The 19,125-nt window shown below is 35.9% G+C and overlaps 2 protein-coding genes across 12 annotated transcripts in view; one reads left to right on the plus strand and one right to left on the minus strand.

Moving 5' to 3' along the window:
- LOC143657255 (microtubule-associated protein 4-like) overlaps positions 1–19,125 on the plus strand; it is a 286,603-nt gene that overhangs the window by 164,323 nt on the left and 103,155 nt on the right. The gene's annotated exons all lie outside the window — the stretch shown is intronic.
- Positions 1–19,125, minus strand: part of LOC143657737 (sperm-associated antigen 1-like) — a 32,837-nt gene that overhangs the window by 11,636 nt on the left and 2,076 nt on the right. The window contains 1 exon segment of the mRNA XM_077130336.1: positions 127–244. Coding sequence (XP_076986451.1) covers positions 127–244 — 118 coding nt within the window.

The following is a 19,125-nucleotide window of genomic DNA, read 5'->3' on the forward strand; positions in this document are numbered from 1 at the left end:
AGAGCTAGAATTTTTTTCTGTTATATAGACCAATCTGTAATCTGGTAGACTGCCTATGAAACACTGTGATCAGTTAGCTGCCACTGAAGACCCTGGTGGCTTAAGGCATTCAGATTATTGACATACCTCCATGCCTCTGGTGGTTAAGTGCTGCTGTTTGGCCTCTGCAATCCAGGATCCCATAATCCCTGTTGAAATTAGGGAGCCCATCTCAATCATGAGGTCTTCCATGATCCTGCCTGGCCTACAGAGAAGAACAACCACAGAGCTTTTCAGGGATGCAGGTGATTCCCTCATGAATGTATTTTATTTATTTTTAATTGTGGTAAATATATATAAAATATAATTGTATCCATTTTTAAGTGGACAATTTTGTGACATTAAGTACATTGACATTATTGTGTAATTTTTGTCACTGTTTCCAGACTGTTTCCTTTGTCTTCATCCAAAGCTCAAACCCTTTAAGCAATAACTCCACATCTCCCCCTACTCTATATAACCACTATTATACTTTCTATCTGAGCTTGTTTATTCTAAATATTTCATATCAGAAAAATTATACAATATTTATCATTTTGTATCTGGCTTATTTCACTGAACGCAGTGTCTTCAAGTTTCAACCATTTTGTAGCATATACTACCTCTGCACTTCTTTTTATGGTTGAATAATATTCTGTTCTAAGGATATGCAACATTTTGTTTTTCCATTCATCTGTTTATGAACAGTTGGGTTGCTTCCACCTTTTGGCTATTGTGGATAATTCTACAATGAACATTAGTAGGCAAATACCTGTCTGAGTCCCTGCTTTCAATTATTTTGGTTATATACATAGAAATGAAGTTGCTAGGTTTTATGGTAATTCTGTATTTAACTTTCTGAGAAACTGCCATGCTGTTTCTGTAGTGGCTGCACCATTAGATATTCCCACTAACTGTAAAAGAGTTCCCGTTTCTCTGTATCATTGTTCAGGTTTTTTTCTAATAGCCTTTCTAATGGATATGAAGTGTATTTCATTGCAGTTTTAATTTGTACTTCTGTGATGGCTAATGATTTTGTTTTAGTTTCCTGGCTGTTATAACAAATATCATGTGATGGGTTGACTTAAACAATTGGAATTTATTGGCTCAGAGTTTTGAGGCTAGAAGAAGTCCAAAATTGAAGTGTCAAAGAGGGAATGCTTATTCTCTGAAGACTGATGTTTGGTTGCTGGCTAATACACGCGGTGATTTCTTGTTCTTTCTCCTCTGGGTACCATTGGTTCCAGTCTGCTCTTTGTGTCTTCTTTTTCCATGTTCAGTTTCCTTAGCTTGTAAAGACTTGAACCATACTGGATTAAGGCCCATCTTCATTCAGTTTGGGCACACTTTAACTAACAACTTCTTCAAAGTCCTATTTACAAATGGATTCAGACCCATAAGACCAGGGTTGGAATCTAAATATGCCTTTTTTTTTGAAGGACATGATTTAATCCCCAATAGATTTGAGTATCTTTCATATTCTTATCGGCCATTTGAGTATCTTCTTTGGAGAAATTTCTCTTCAGATTCTTGGTATTTTTTTTTCTGTGCTCCAGGTGAAGCCCGAACTTTGGTACATTTTTAAAAACAATTTATTTATTAATTAAAAAATAAATGAAATAAAACAACATACATAATCAGTAATTCACAATATCATCAGTTGCATATTCATCATTTCTTAGAACATTTGCATTAATTCAGAAAAAGAAAATAGAAAAAGAAATAAAATGAACACAGGAAAGAAAAAAAAAGATTGTACCTACCATACCCCTTATCCCTCGCTTTCATTGATCACTAGCATTTCAAACTAAATTTATTTTAGCATTTTTTCCTCCTATTATTTATTTTTATTCCATATATTCTACTCTTTTGTTGACAAGGTAGATAAAAGGAGCATCAGACACAAGGTTTTCACAATCACACAGTCACATTGTGACAGCTGTATCATTATTCAATCATCCTCAAGAAACATGGCTACTGGACCACAGCTCTACATTTTCAGGCAGTTCCCTCCAGCCTCTCCATTATATCTTGAATAACAAGATGATATCTACTTGATGCATAAGAATAACCTCCAGGATAACCTCTCAACTCTGTTTGGAATCTCTCAGCCATTGATACTTTGTCTCATTTCCCTCTTCCCCCTTTTGGTTGAGAAGGTTTTCTCAATCCCTTGATGCTAAATCTCAGCTCATTCTAGGGTTTTTCTCAATCCCTTGATGCTAAATCTCCGCTCATTCCAAGATCTCTGTCCCACGTTGCCAGGAAGGTCCACACCCCTGGGAGTCATGTCCCACGTAGAGAGGGGGAGGGTGGTGAGACTGCTCGTTGTGTCGGCTGGAGAGAGAGGCCACATCTGAGCAACAAAAGAGGCTTTCTTGGGGGTGACTCTTGGGCCTAAATTTTAAATAGACTTATCCTTTTTGGGATTAAGTTTCATATGAAGAAACCCCAAGACAGGGGGCTCAGCCTGTAGCTTTGGTTGTCCACACTGCTTGTGAGAATATCAATAATTCAACTTGGGGAAGTTGAATTTCTCCACATTCTCCCCACTCCCCGAAGGGGTCTTTGCAGATACTTTTCCACTCACTGATCGAATCACTCTGGGATTCATCGGTGCATCACTCTGGACAAACCAGCAAAATCTTATGTCCTACCTGAGATTCCAAGTACTTATGGCGTTCAATCAAACTATCTACATAAGTTATATTAGGAAATGCACTAGTCAAAATATAAATTTTGTAACAAATAAACATTTTTTGCTTTAGTCTCACACAGAAGGTGACATTTTAAAATATTAATTATCATCTATTTTCAGTACCTTGGAATAATGACATTCCTTTGTTCTTCCTCGTGCAAAAACATTTTTAAAATTGTTTTGGTACATTTTTTAATTGGGTTGTTTGTCTTTTTGTTTTTGAATTGTAGGAGTTCTTTATATATCCTGGATGTTAATCCCTTATCGGATAAATGGTTTTCAAGTATTTTTTCTCATTCTACAGTTTATCTTTTCACTTTCTTAACGGTGGCCTTTGGTACACAGAAGTTTTTAATTTTGATGAATTCCATTTTATCTTTTTTCTTTTGTTACTGTGCTTTTGTATAAAATCTAAAAATCCATTGCCTACTACAACATCCTGAAGATTCACTAATGTATTTTTCAATACATTAATGAAAGGAATGTCTGTTTATTGTCAAAACAGGGCTGTAGAGAGTAGATTTAGAGCTGAAAGGCATTAACTTGATAACTGATAATAATGTCCTTCTTAAACTGTCATACCTAGAAAGGAATGCAGTCCTCAGGTATCGTTTAACCAGCATAAGTAGAGCAGGGTAATCTGCCCTTTGTCACATGCCTGGCACTCTGATGTTGATGTTGCTTGCTTAGAATGAAAGCTCTCTGAGAGTAAGATATTTTGTCCATTTTATTCACTGCTTTATCCCTACAGCCCAAAATGGTACCTGGCACATAGTGAAGACACTCAGATGAATAAATAAGTGCAGCTCAGGATAGCATTACATTTTTAGTATCCTTTTTTATGTTTGATTCATTCAATTTAGTTTAAAAAAAAACCTGCAATTTGAACTGGTCAGTCAACTGAAAGGGATAAGTATAAAATTCTGAATGATTGTCTTAAAGGATACCTTGTTCCATTTGGTCTAAACAAAATTCATCATCTAGGGACTTAAAAGGGTGCCAATTGATCCTTTTTCTGAAGATGTATGAAGCGTTTGTATGCACTGTTAACATGCTTCTCTAAAGAGTGGGTCGTGGTTATGACCAGTGGGTATGAAAGCATTTATATTTTTATTGTTTCTTTGTCCAGAACAGAGAGAAAATTGCTGCATCAGCTGTCTGCAGTGATATCCTATTTTATAAGGCATTAGTAATGCAAAGAAGTAGAGGTCAGATCTAAGAGATTTCTTGCTGATTATTTGGTCTTGGCTCCTTTGTTGTTCAGTAGCAGGATGTGAGGCACAAACAGGAAAGAAACTAAGCCTAAGGCTGTGTAATGAGTGAGAGGCAGGCAGGCCAGGGATTAAGCCTAAATCCTTACCTGGTTGAATGCCTCTCTATACTATCTCAAGGTGGAGATCTTGTCACTTAGCAAGCTCTGTGCCAGGAGGAGGAAGATGTAGAAAAGAAGTTAGAAACCATCCCCTTCCCAGGATCTGCTCACACTGCTCACAAATTTACAGAGTGTGAGGAAATTCTGCAGAATCTGAGGGAACCATAAACAGGAAGGTAGTAAAATGTTTGGATATAAAATGTTTAATTTCTCTCTTGATTCTTATGTCCTTCAGTGTTTATAAAATATTCTACAATGAGGATATTAAATATCCATGAAAAATTTACCATATTTGGGAGAGTGATTTTTCTTCTTCAGTTTAGATCTGATGTTTAATTATCCATTGTTGTTTGAAATGAATAGGCAGAATAAGTAGAAGCAATTGAAATATGAATGTATACAATAACTGCAGTTTAATGTTCACATGTGATTTCTACCACAGTTGAATTTTTATTATGCTTATTGATAAATGATTTTGCTGGCTTTCAGCCAAAAAAGATACTAATTTCTACCATGATTTAAACACTCTATCATATATATAACTTGTTTGACAGACTATGAAAATAGAAATGGGGTTCATTTTAGCTGTAGACATTTTACAGGTATATTTTAATTCCTTTTTTGTCTGAAGAAAGAGTCTAGTCTATATAAAATAAATACCTGTAGTTAGGGTGCTTATGTATCGTGTCATATTTATAAGACTGACTTGGTTTATGTCTGGTGTCCTGGCCTAATTATTGCTAGCCCTTCCTTTTGCTCTCAGGTGTCTTGGTCTATTCTGACCAGGGAAAATTTAAATCTTTAAGTAAGTTGATTTAGTTTAATGTAAATTTTCTGTTTTTCAATAGCCAGCCCCAGATATTTAGAAAAAAATAAATCAGACCCTGATTATAGTATTTTAATTTTCAGCAAAAATATAACATGAATAAAATTCATTGAAACAAAGGTGTGTTATAAAAAGTTGAATCTTTTAAGTATTTTTATTGAGAAATATCCGCACACATACAGTCCCTCCATATCATACAATCATGGCCCACAGTATCATCGCCCAGTTTTTCTTCACCATGATCATTTTTAGAACGTTTGCATTACTCCAGAAGAAGAAATAAAAAGAAAAAAAAAAGAGCTCATACATCCCACACCCCTTATCCCTCCCTCTCACTGACCCACAGTATTTCAACCTACCCAATTTTTACCCTTTATTTCCCCCTATTACTTCTTTATTCTTTATCCTTATTATTATTTTTTACTGATCTGTCCATATGTTGGATAAAAGGAGCATCAAACGCAAGGTTTTCATAATCACACACCTTGCACTGTAAAAGCTGTATATACAGTCTTCTTCACGAATCAATGCTACTGGAACACAGTTTAACGATTTCAAGTACCTCTAGCCACTCCAATACACCATAAACTAAAAAGGGATATCTATATAATGTGTAAGAGTAACCTTCAGGATAACCTCCCAACTCGGAAATCTCTCAGCCACTGAGACTTTATTTTGTCTCATTTCTCTCTTCCCCTTTTGGGTCAAGAAAACTTTCTCATTCCCATGATGTTGGGTCCTGGCTCATCCCTGGGAGTCATGTCCCCTGGAGTGGGGAGGGCAGTGAGTTCACCTGCAGGTTATTGGACAGAGAGGCTACATCTGAGCAACAAAAGAGCTCTCCGGAGGTGACTGTTAGGCATAATTATCAGTAGGCTTAGCCTCTCCTTTGCAGGAATAAGCTTCTTAGGAATGAGCCCCAATATTGAGGATTCAGCCTATAGAATTGGTTGTCCCCACTGGTTGTGAGAATATCAGGAATAACCCAGATGGGGAAGTTTAATATTTCCTCCTTTCTCCCCAGTCCCCCCAAGAGTTCTTTGCAAATAGTTTTCTTCTGTTTGTTTTTACTGCTTGGGCTGCACTGGCTCTCTGGCATGGCATGGAGAACTCTACCTGCTGAGCCACCGTGGCCTGCTCTGCAAATAGTTTTTTATTCTCTCCCAAATTACTCTAGGATATATCGGGACATCACACTAACTTGTACAAACCAATGAGATCTCACGCCCTATTCAGGATTCCCTATAATTATGGTGTTCAAGTAAACTGACCAAACAAGTTAAACTGGTTAATGTGCTACCCAAAATATAAATTTTGCACCAAATAAACATTTTGGTGCAAAATAAACAAAATAAACAAAAAAAAAATATGGACCATATCATCCTTTACCCGTGTTTTGATTTACCTTAGTCCTATCCAGATCAGGTTCTTCATAGCTCTAGATGAAGTCTGATCACTTTTTTACCTTTTTAAACAGTTGCTGAATGGGGTAGTGCTGACTTTCATAGCTTCAGTGCTCTAACTCTGAGTCTCCAGTTTCACATAAATACCTTAAGTTTCAAGGAAGGGACCAGTTACATACTAATAGCTCAGTATCTCAGAATTTAGAAATATCAGTTACATCTCCTAAATATATGTGACTGCTATAAAAGCTTACAATCTAGGAAGCTTTACCATAAGGCCCCAACCTGATAACCCATACTCTTGACTCAATTCTCTGAGTTTGTATAATGTAAGTTAATCTATATGAGTGAGGTATCATATTTGTCTTTTTGTTTCTGACATTTCATTCACAACTGTCATTAAGGTTTAGTACATAGTTGATTGCCTCACAACTTCATTCCTTCTTGCAGCTGCTCAGTAGTCCATTGTATGTAAACATCACAGTTCCCCCTTCCATTCCTCAATCGTTGTGCCCTTAGGCCACCTCCATCCATTGCAGATTGGGAACACGCTGCCATAAACACTAGTGTACAATGTCCTTTCGTGCCCCCACTCTCAGTTCCTCCGGCCGTATAGCTAGCAACGGGGTTGCAAGATCAAATGGCAACTCCACTCCTAGCCTCCTGTGGAACTACAACACTGCCCTCCAGAGGGGCTGCACCTCTCAACTTCCCTACCAACAGTAAATAGATACATCACTTTCTCCACATTTTCTCTAGCACTTCTTTCTCTCTGTTAATTTTTTAACAATTTTATTTGCGTAAAGTGGAATCTTAATTCATAGATTGTGTCTTCAAGAAAGACTGACCAGAGTGTGATACATTTTATCTCCAGATTAATTTTTTTTCCTGCAAATTACTTTCATTTGGTCATTTCCCAGCTGTTTATTGGACACTAGCTAGGTGTCATGAGCTATTTGTGGTGCTGGAAATACTGAATGGAAAGGCACAGTCATGGTTCTTAAGTGGACACCATAGAGTGATAAGCCAAATCATATTGAAGTATTTATGTGTGTGCACAGGTTGCCGTGAGAACACTGAAGGAAGAGTCCCTGGGTTTGAGTAGGGCGGTACAAATATTAGTTAGAGAGGTTGACTCTAATTAATTAAAAAATTAATTAATTCAAACCTGGTCTTAAAGAAGAATCAATCCTTGGGTAGGAAAATAGTGTTGGAGCAGGTAAGTAAAGTATTCTAGGTGCAGTTTATAGAAAAGTATAGAGGGATGTGGATGAGGAATAGTTTGGTTAGTTGTAAAGTGGGGTACATGAGGTGGACTCATGATTAATGAAGTTGAAATGTTATTTAAGACTAGCTTACAAAGAATCTTATGTCACATAAATTTACCCCATAATCTGTAGGTTATGTGTAAACATTGAAGAGTTGTAAGCCAGGGAGTTATAGAAACATGTTTTATGTTAGGATGTGGGTCAGACTAGAGGCAGAGAAATGTAGGTTGTTTGAGTACTCCATGGGCAATCTTATTTTATCTATTCTCTGCTTACCCCCATTATCCCACTGTGAGTGTTTTTAAAAAATATTTATTTCAGTATGTATCTCTTAAAAATGCTGTCTTTTAAAGATATAACTGCATTACCATTATCACACAGGCAAATGTGCAAAAGCACACAAATAACAGTTCCATTTTATAGATAGCCAGTCAGTATTTGATTTCCAGATGCTCTCCCCAGTTATCTCATAATTTTTTAAACAGATGGTTTTTATTCAAATTAGAATCTAAATTTCTTGTAATCTAATTATTTAATATGATTCGGATTTTGTGTTTCAAAAATGCTGGTGATTTTGCTTATAACTGGAGGGAAGAAATGAGAAGGAATAAAAAAGCAAATCTAGGAGGTAGGAGGAAAGGATGGCAAGGGAGGTGAGTAGCTACTTAAGTGCTGCCCTGGGAAAGGAAAATGATAATGTAATTCTCGTATTCTCTGTAATTTTCTTGTATTCTTTGTAAATTTTGCTTTTTTTTTTTCAAATCTAAAAATAATTAAAGGTGGAGGATTATACCTCCTTTATAAATAGGAAGGAAAGATTTAATGTTGGATTCAGATGTAGATGAATTTAGGGTAGAAGAGAGGGACAGTTGAAAGATATTTTTCTGTAAAGTAAGAGATTATGTGTTGGACTGGAGGGGCTGAAGGGGAGAGTATATGTAGTAGCCTCTGTGCAGAATGGGAAAGGAAATTGTAGAGATACATTTTTGTAGGGAAAGTGTACATTCAGTATGATATTCATTGAATATCACAGGAGATAGAAGAAATTGCTGCAAGTAGGATAATGTTTACTTCACAGCTTAACTACTGCCAGTTTAGCTTGTGTGAAGGCCTCACGGTGGCATCCTGCCCTTATTCCCACTCTAGGAAGCATCCTCCAAAATTTCCTCTTGGAGCAAAACATGCATACTGTGATCTTTTAGAACATTTCAAAGACAAGCATACTGGTTTGTTTTGCAGTGAACCAGTAAGAAGTCAGTATTAACTTAGTCATCTTTCCTTGCTGGACGCCTCCTTCAATGCTTCAGCGTTTTCAAATATAGTTAAGAGTTCTGAAAGCTTAAAAAAGTCTTCCCATCTCATTTTAGGGATGTCAAATATTGTTAATTTCAAATCAGGAATGATTGGTGGGATTTTTGCCTATTTTAAGAGGAGAGAGACTTTAACGTAGTTGGAGCTGAACATTTAAATCTATGTTGTTACAAAAATGGAGTTAGCTGGAAATCTGGGAAAGGAGTTAACTTTCTCCTGTCACTTTTTAACTTTATTTTGAAATGATTTTGAATTTACAGAAAAGTTACACAAATGGAACAAAGCACCCTTGTATGTTCTTACACGTTTACCAATTGATACTATTTTGCCACAATTGCATTATTATACTCTTTGTATACAGTTATACATATTGTTTCTCTTGTCACTTTTGTTTTACCTTTGTAATAATAATCTAAGACATTCTCATGAGTCACTTACAATACCAACAGTAATTGAAAATATATTCAGAAATTTTCCCCTATTTTTTCTCTGAAATCCCTTACCATCATTAATTTCCTTACTTCTTATTTCCATATCCTTTAAACATCTGCCTGATAGAGTTTAGCCCTTAAATGAGATACTGTATTTTGTTTGTCCTCATTTCTTACATGGCTGTGTTTCTTGTACAAAAAGAAAAAAAAAATTAAAGGATAGAAAATCATAGTGAACTTTGTCTTGGACTTCCTAACTGTGAGGGCCTAGAAGAGTGATAGTTACACAGTGAGCCTACAGTATATATAGTATATAGGGCTGTGGACTAATGGGCATTTAGAGCTGGAAAGATGCTTACCAATAAGATACTAGTACAACTCCTTCATTATATAAATGAAACTATTGAGCCTCAGAGGGATTAAATGAGTTAAACAAGAACTGTCCAAAAAGCTAGGACTTAAGAACTTGAGTCTTCTGCCTCAATATATGTTCTTTTTCTGCTTCTTTATCCTTTTATTTGACTCTCCAGAGTATTCTCTAGAGGGAGGAATGTCTCTGAATACTCTTCTGAGTTAACACTTCTCAAACTTTTTGGTATCAGGACAACTTTACATGCTTAAAAATTAAGAAACTTTTGGGGTGGCGAATATGTTCACTCTCGTGATAATATACATATGTCAAAATTTATCAAATTGTATACTTTAAATATATATAGCTTATTATTAATGATGATTGTACCTCAGTAAAGCTGTTTAAAAAATATTGATGACCTCAACGAAATTTTGCTTCTGTGGGTTGTATAACAGTATGTCAAATTAGAAATTAAAACAGAAACTTTACAAATATTTATTAATTTATTTTTAAGTCAAAATAATAAACCCACAAATAATATTTTTAAAACTTTTTTTAATTGTATATTATATACAAAGCAAAGAAAGAAAAAAGCAGTAGTTTTCAAAGCACTCTTCAACAGGTAATTACAGGACAGATCCCAGAGTTTGTAATGGGCTTCCATACCATCTTCTCAGATTTCTCCTTCTAGCTGTTCCACAATATAGGAGGCTAAAAGGAATAAATATTTTTTTTTATCATCACAATTGACTTTTTTTTGTGTGTGAAAAATAACGTATATACAAAAAAGCAATAAATTTCAAAGCACAGCACAACAGTTAGTTGTAGACAGATTTCAGAGTTTGGTATAGGTTACAATTCCACAATTTTAGGTTTTTACTTCTAGCTGTTCTAAGATGCTGGAGACTAAAAGAAATACTAGTTTAATGATTCAGCAGTCATACTTGTTTGTTAAACCCTACCTTCTCTGTATAACTCCACAATCACCACTAATCTTTCTATCCTACTCTTTAGTGGTAACAACATTTTTAATGAGAAGCATATTTTCAAAAACTAAACAGTTTAGTAAGAAAGGTAGCATTGTTTTGCTTTTTTGTAAATCTTCTTAATGTCTGGTTTAATGGAGGACAGCCAGATTCTCATATCTGCTTTTATATTTAATCTGATACAATATGTTGTTTGAGTTGAAATATATGAAGAAAATCTGTTTTTTACACATATATCTTGTTAGAAAAGGTAAGATTAGTTTGATAGTTTTTTTCTTTCAGGAAACTATAGATATTCTTTGAAATGACATCAAAACGCTGACATGGTAGTTTCTGAAAGGTTATCTCAGAATCCCAAACCATATTAATAAACTTTTTGTTCTTTGTAATATTAAAATCCTTCGTCTAGCTTGCACACGGATTGAATCTGGTAGATTTAGTATCTAGCTTTGAGAATAGAAATGCTATTTAATTGATACTTTTAATATTTAGCTAATTGCCTTTTCTGTTAAATGCTTTCAATTTCACAGAAATAGAAACTGGCCTGTGTCTTTTCCCACTTTACTTTTATAGGAAAAACAGGGTATCTAGGGAAAGCTAATGGTGGTGTAAGGGTTGTTTCCATTGCAATTTGTAAATTGATTGTCGTTTTGAAGTTCATTTTTCACTTTTATTGAAATGGTCTGAGTATGTTGCAATTATGCTAAAAGCATTTCATCTAAAAGGTTTTGTTCCTGCAAAATTGTCTGCCTGCTTTTGCTGTGGAGTTTTAAGAACGAAATCTAGGTCAGCAGCATGGAAATGTGGGAGTGAGCCTCTGTCACAATGCTCATTAATAACACTGTTGGCAGCAGACTTGCTGTGTTGAATGTTTCTCCTGAGAGAGTGGCTCTAGGCTGTGCTCAGAGCCACCGGAGTGTAGAAAATCATGGCCTTTTGCATCTTAAAACTAGGAGTTGCATGTTCTTTTTCCAGAAAAGAAAAATGTACCTACTTCATTGATTTAAAACTGTATTTCTGTAAGAATGCCAGAGGATAAGAAATAGAAGCAGAGTCACTGAAACTTTTAAAGTAAAAATGATAGGCTATTGTCTGAAATATTTGGGGATTCCTTATACTTTTCATACTAAATGCAAATCATTTTCCAAGAAGTTTGGTGTTTAGTAGGAATTTATTAGCTTAAATCTTTCAGTCCAGAAAATTGGCCTCGGGGTAATTTTGACGGCAATTTGTTAATTGAATGCTATTTTGTGCTACACAGTGATTAAATATTATGAGGAGATAGTAGTATGGGTTCATTTTGATGGGTAAGGAAGGGTCTTAGATTAACATCTGAAATTTGGATTATTATTCTGAGAGAAACATTTGTCTTGCTGAAGTCCTAAACAAATTGTTTTTATTAGCTTTGAAATAGATGTAGGTGTACCTTCTCTACCCAGGAAGTAATTCGAAGATTGAACTTCTAGTACTTTAATGGAATATAAGATTATTGATAGAATTACAAGCTAGTCTTGCAATTTTAGAACTGAACAAGTATCCTTAGAGAGCATTACTAAGACTAAAATCATTACTGAGACTTACTGAGCTCTACTGTGGCAGAGCAGGTTCAAGAACTCAAATATCTTTTCTGGTACTGACACCCATGCTTATTCACTTGCTTTACCTACCTACCTGCCTATCTACCTACCCATTTATCTTTTTATTGTTTAAACTCTACTATAGAGTCTGTTAGTTGCTGCACTAGAATATTAAATAATAATTAATATTCTTATTATATTAATTAATTAATATTCTAATATTATAAAGGGGAAAAGAGAGAAAACTATTCTTGAAGGTAGCCAAAGTCTAGGTTTTGATATGGTTGTTGCCTACAGTACTGTTGAGTAAGTTACACATAGAATCCTGGCTTCAACCTCAGAGCGTCAAAAAAATGTGTATTCTATTTTTTTCTGGTAAATTTCTCTCCCAGGTAGGGCTGAATTATTACATTTGTGTTTTTATGATTCAAGAACTGAGCCAAATAAATTAATCCTGTCAAAACATCTTATTTTAAAATATTTTATTTATAAAAATATGAAAAGGATTTATCCCATTGTTACTGCCTTTTCCTCTCCTCCTCTTCCATATGCTTTGTGTGAACCTTCCCAAGAACACTGTGGTTTGTTCTTTGAGTTGTGTAATTTTTCTGGCTTAAGCGAATGACCACGTCCTCCCATCTGTCTAATAACTGCTAAGTATTTATATGTAAGTTATATTTTACCAGGTACTGAAGGATATAAAGATGAATGGGTAAGCCAAAGTGGTCAGAATGAATTTTAGAATTAAAATGTGTTTTAAAAATTATATAACACAACCCTATCCTTTTGTTTAACTCTTAGGTGAGTAGTATATGGTGCTAAATGTCTCAAGGTCATACACAAAGTTAAGTGGCAGAGCAGTGATTAGAACTTGAATCCCCTGATTTGCAGTTCAGTTTTCCGTCTTTTACAGTATATTTCTTTCAAATTTAGGTTTCTTTACAGGACAGAATAGAAACCTTCATGTGGCTCAAGATAAAATGTATATTTCTTACTTTTTAGAGATTTCCCTGACTTATAATCTACCATTATAAGAACTAGACATTGTACAGTTATATATTCTGCAGGCTGTGTATGGCTAGATTTCTTTTTAAACATGCCAAGCTTTTAGAGTATTGCTTACCACACAAGTCTCTCTTTTCTCATGCTCTCTCCTCTTTGCTTTTTTCTTTCTCTTTTTCACCCTCTTCATCTTTCTCCTTCTCTCCCGTTTTCCCTTTCTCCCCTTTGTCCTCCTCCCAATCCCCCACCCTCATTAGCTTCATTCTTAGGCAAATTCTTTCATGATGGAAAAGATGTCACTGGCAGCCCCAGGTATATATCCATATGATGCAAGATCCAAAATATCCATATATCAAATTTCTCCAAAGGATTTTGGGCTAGCTTGAATCACAGGTATACTCTTTGGTCAAGAAAGCAAAATACCATAATCAGTAGCCCCACCAGGACCACCTGGATGCTTACAAATAAATCTTGGGGTTTACTCCATTTGGACTTTGATCCTTTAGCTACTTACTAGTTGCCCTTTACGAAAAACTCCTGTCCTCCAAGGTGTATTCCAGCCTAATTGGTGCAGTTATTTTCTCCTTCTTGGCTATGGTTTCACTCATATATTGCTCTGCTGTATGTCTTCCCCCCTTTTCTTTTTTTCAGTTTACCAGCTCTATTTAATTATATCCTACTGTCTTTCAAGATCCAATTAAATTCTCATATCCTACAGGAAGTATTCCCAGATCAACCGACTAACGTATTAGCCGACCTTTCTCTAAACTGCTATAGCACCACTTACTACTTGTGCTGTTGTAGACACTTATTCTACATAACCCATTGTAGTGGTAGGATTAGCAATAATTTATAGTTTTCTAAACCCTTTCACATATCCTCTCTCAACCTTATAAAGTAGGTAAGGCAGTTATTAGATGTGAAATTGAGGCTTGCAGAGATTTGCATCATTGGGCATGTCTTGAATTCTCAGCTAGACTAAGAAGGTTCTTTGTTTTCTGTTTTCTTAGTGTTCAAGCAGCGTGTAATGGTAGTAATGGTGATGATGTAATGTAAGCTTCATGAAATCAGGGCTTTTCACCATTTTGTTTTGCTGCTGTATCACTAATTCCTAGAACAGTGACTAGCACATAGTAGGTGCTTACATATATAAATGAATGATTGGGAAGAATGTGGTATGGTTTAAACTTTAGGTGATTTGGGCTCTGTGATCCTCTAGGTCTCTTCCATTCTAAAGTTCTGAGATTACCACTGCAAAACAAGGACCAGAGATATGAAATAGAAGGCGTCACTGATTATTTTTTGTTAGTAATATGCAAATTATCAGCCAAACTAATATTGCTTATAAGAAAGCAGCCTATCAGTAATTAATGTAAAAATTAGGCAACCCTTCTTGATGTTTCTTATTTTTCCCTTCCTAATTTTGGAAGCCTGTGTGAATGACCCAAGTCTTGTACACTTTGTATGCAGCAGATATGAAAAGAGAAAACAATTGAAAATTGTTCAGGGAGTGGAATTTGAGGAAAGCTGGAGTGAACCCCCATTTTTTATTATTTCACATTTCATAGCACTGTTAATTCAGAGCTGCCTAATCACCAGTGGATTGCCTCTTGCTGCTTTATCTCTCTCCTGAGAATTCTACGCAGTACCTGGCTATAATTGTTTTAGTCAACTTTAAGACTTCTTTCCAGCCCTGCACTCCAAAACAAGTATGTGGCCTATATAAAATTGGCTTTCATGTCTGCTGAGAGAATAACAAGTACATATAAGGGATCAACAGAAAAGTAAACCACAGAGTGAATCTGGTTCATCCATTCTCAGCTCTTGGGAACTCTATCGTGTTGAAATGCCCTTTAAAGTTGACTCTTTAAAGCTAGTGGAAGGACGGGAAAGAGTAGAGAGATTAAAATTATTGGGCGGGGGGGGGGGGGGGGGCTTTGAAAGGATGAAGGCAATACATTTAAACCTCTGAAGGTGCTTAGGCATAAGTTTACAGCACTACATTGCAAGAAGTTTTAAGTCCCCCCCTGCAACATGAGGCAGTAAACTCCATATCCATTTCTCTCCTCTCCTCTCTCTGGTCCCAAGATGCACCATAACAGAGGGCTCTCTGCTAGAGGCTCTGGTTGACATGTAGGTCTCAGGAGGCTTCTGTCATTTACACTCTTAATTCTCCTTTCAGCAAATAAGTGTCTTAAGAATCAGGTGTTTTGCTTATATAAGAACAGTTTTAGTTATAAAATAATTCCAATAGCTTAATTGAAAATATAGTACATTTTCCTCCTTAACATTTATAGGCATGGAAAATAGTGTTAAAAACCATAGATTTATAATCCACAGATTTTTTTTTATATACTTAAGTAAGTTAAAAAGTTTTTGGAAAAAAATATCCTCAGAACTATTCTAATATTGTCTCAGAAGATTGCTGCTAAGGCAGCATTCCCAGGGATGCAAAACTTAGGATAAATTATTTTGTTTCACTCCCCTTCTCTCCTCTCTCCCAAAACCACTTCAGGTGGGTAAAATCAGATTTAAATGATCCTATGAAATATGAACATAGAGGGTAGCCTTGAAGATGAAAATATGCATTTAGAGGCAGCCTGATGAGTTGGCTTTTAATAGGTAAGGACAGTCATGCTACTTATCTTTGCAATTTGCCATGAGGTTAAAGGTAGATATATTAGCCTTGGATCTTTGTATAAGTACCTTGTGACAGAGCCTTCTCATTCTCCCACATACGTTGTCTTCCCAATCTGGTATTCCAATAGCAAGGCAGTAGTGAAATGTCAAACTTTAGAATTGTGGCAACTCAGCCTTTCAAAACTTCCTTCAGTCTTTCCTATCTCTCACTTCCATACTCTTCTCATCCTCCCTTCTTATCAAAAGTTCATAGTTCATTTATCAAGGAAGCAACCTGGGAGCCCTAGATTTAAAAACAAAAACAAAAAACCCACAGGTTTATATTGATATAATTTACATACCATAAAATTCATCCATTGTAAGTGTACAAGTCATTGGTTTTTAGTTGTACACCCATCACCATAATCCAGTTTTAGAATGCTTTTTATCATCTTAAAATTCCAATGGGTCAATTTGAAGTCAATCTCCATTCCCACCCACAGTCTCAGGCAACCATGGATCTGCTTCCTGTCTATATAGTTTTGTCTTTTCTAGAAATTTCATATATATATATATATGGAATCATATACTATGTAGTTTTTTATGTCTTTTACTTAGCATAGTACTTTTGAGGTTCATCCAAATTGAAGTACATGTCATTAGTTCACTCCCATATATTGTTGACTAATATTCCACTTAGGTTAGTTTCGTAGGGCTACTGTGCCACAAATACCACAAACTGGGTGGCCTAAAACACAGAAATTGATTGTCTCACAGTTCTGGAAGCTAGAAGTCTGAATCAAGGTGTTAGCAAGACTGTGCTTCCTTGAACATCTGTAGATTTCTGGCCACTGCTTGCCGGCAGTGCACGGCATTCTTTGATTTATAGCATAACTCAATCTCTGCCTCCATCATATGACTGTCTTCTCTGTTTCTGTGTCCAAATTTCTTCTTGGTAAGGACACTGGTTATATCATATTAGGGCCCACCCTTGGCCTTATCTTAACTAATAACATCTTCAAAGGCCCTATTTCTAGATAGGATTGCATTCATGAAACCAGGGCTTAGGACTTTTACATGGGCAGGCACCAGGAATCAAACCTGGGTCTCCGGCATGGCAGGCGAGAACTCTGCCTGCTAAGCCACCGTATTCCACCCTATATTTAAATGTATTGCCTTCACCCTTTCAAAGCCCCCCCCCATACTTTTAATCTCTTTGCTCTTTCCTGTCCTTCCACTAGCTTTAAAGAGTCAACTTTACATATGTCACAGTAATGTCCTTTTTAGCTTTCTTACCTCCCTTGTAAGATCCTGTCCAGGATCATGTATTGCCTTTAATTATTATCTCTTTAGTTGCTTTTTTCTTTCCCTCTTTTTTTTTTTTTTGGAGTATATAGGCAACATGAACTTTCCCATCTCAGCTACTTCCAAGCATACCATTCAGTGGTATTAATTACATTCACTATGTTGTGGTACTCTCAGCGCCTTCCATTACTAACATTCACCAGCTCCTCAACAGAAACCGTATACTTATTTTGCATTATTAACTCCACATTTCTCCTGGCCTCTGCCACTGGCAACCTGTACTCCAGTTTCTCTCTCTAAGAGCTGGCATTTTCTCTAGTATTTTCTTTTTAGTTACCATAGGGCTAATATTTAAAATCTTATATTTATAACAATATCATTTGCATGGATCACAACAGTAATATACACAAACTATGTTTCTTTACCTGTCTTTCCTTTTACCTTTATATATATTCTTGTCGAATATTAAATGTTTGTATCCCAAACCACACAATCCCGCAGCTGTTGTTTATCTGGGAATGTCTTTTCTTCATAATTTTTGAAAGTTTTCTGGATATAGAATTCTCTGTTGGCTGTTATTTACGTCTAGCACTTTAAGTCATTCCACTGTCTTCTTGCCTCCATGGTTTCCAATGAGAAATTGTTTATTTGGTACAAAATTGATGACTAGTGCATCTCCTTATATAATTGAACACCTTAAGTACATAGAACCTTGAATAGGGCATGAGATTTCATAAGTTTGTCTTAAGTGATACCCTGATAAATCCCAGAGTGATTTGAACAGTGAATAAATAAAAAAGTATTTGCAAAGTCCCCTTGGAGGAATCATGAGAAAAAGGGAAAATTCAACTTCCCCAGTTGGAGAAGGCCTGATATTCTTGCAAGCAGTGAGGACCACAAAATCAGTGGGCCAAACCCTCAATCTTGGGGTTTGTTCACATGAAACTTATCCCCACAAAAGATAAGCCAAGCCTACTTAAAATTAGGCTTAAGAGTCAACCCCAGAGAACCTCTTTTGTTGCTCAGATGTAGCCTCTCTTTCTCAGCCAACACAGCAAGCAAACTCACTGCCCTCCCTCCTCCTCTCTACATGGGACATGACTCCCAGGGTGTAAACCTCCCTGGCAACGTGGGACGGAAATCCTTGAATGAGCTGAGACTCAGTATCAAGGGATTGAGAAAACCTTCTTGACTGAAAGGGGGAAGAGAGAAATGAGACAAAATAAAGTGTCAGTGGCTGAGCGATTTCAAATAGAGTTGAGAGATTATTCTGGAGTTTTTCTTATGCATTTTATAGATAACCCCTTTTTAGTTTAAGGTGTATTAGAGAGGCTAGAAGGAAGTGCCTGAAATTGTAGAGCTGTGTTCCAGTTGCCATGTTTCTTTAAGATGATTGTATAATGTATAGCTTTCACAAAGTGTGTGATTGTGAAAACTTTGTTCTGATGCTCCTTTTATCTATGGTTTGGACAGATGCCAAAAAATAAAAAAAATATGGATTCAAAATAAATAGGGGGAGCAAATGTTAAAATAAATTGGGTAGAGGGAAATGCTAGTGGTCAATGAGATGGAGATGTAGGGGGTGTGATATGGTATGTGTGAACTTTTTCTTTTTATTTCTTTTTCCAGAGTGATGTAAATGTTCTGAGAAATTATCATAGTGGTGAATATTCAACTGTGTGATGATATTGTGAGCCATTGATTACACAGAAAGTATGGAATGTTCATATGTTAAGAATGTTCGTGTTGTATATTGGTTGGTTTTATTAAAAAAAAAAAAAAGGCTACTGGAACACAGCTCAACAGTTTCAGTTGCTTCCCTCCTGTCGCTCCAATACACCATAAACTAAAATGGGATATCTATATAATGCATAAGAATAACCTCCAAGATAACCTCTTGACTCTGTGAAATCTCTCAGCCACTGAAACTTTATTTGGTCTCGTTTCTGTCTTCGCC

Source organism: Tamandua tetradactyla, chromosome 15 (assembly GCF_023851605.1).
Source record: "Tamandua tetradactyla isolate mTamTet1 chromosome 15, mTamTet1.pri, whole genome shotgun sequence".
Taxonomy (NCBI): domain Eukaryota; kingdom Metazoa; phylum Chordata; class Mammalia; order Pilosa; family Myrmecophagidae; genus Tamandua; species Tamandua tetradactyla.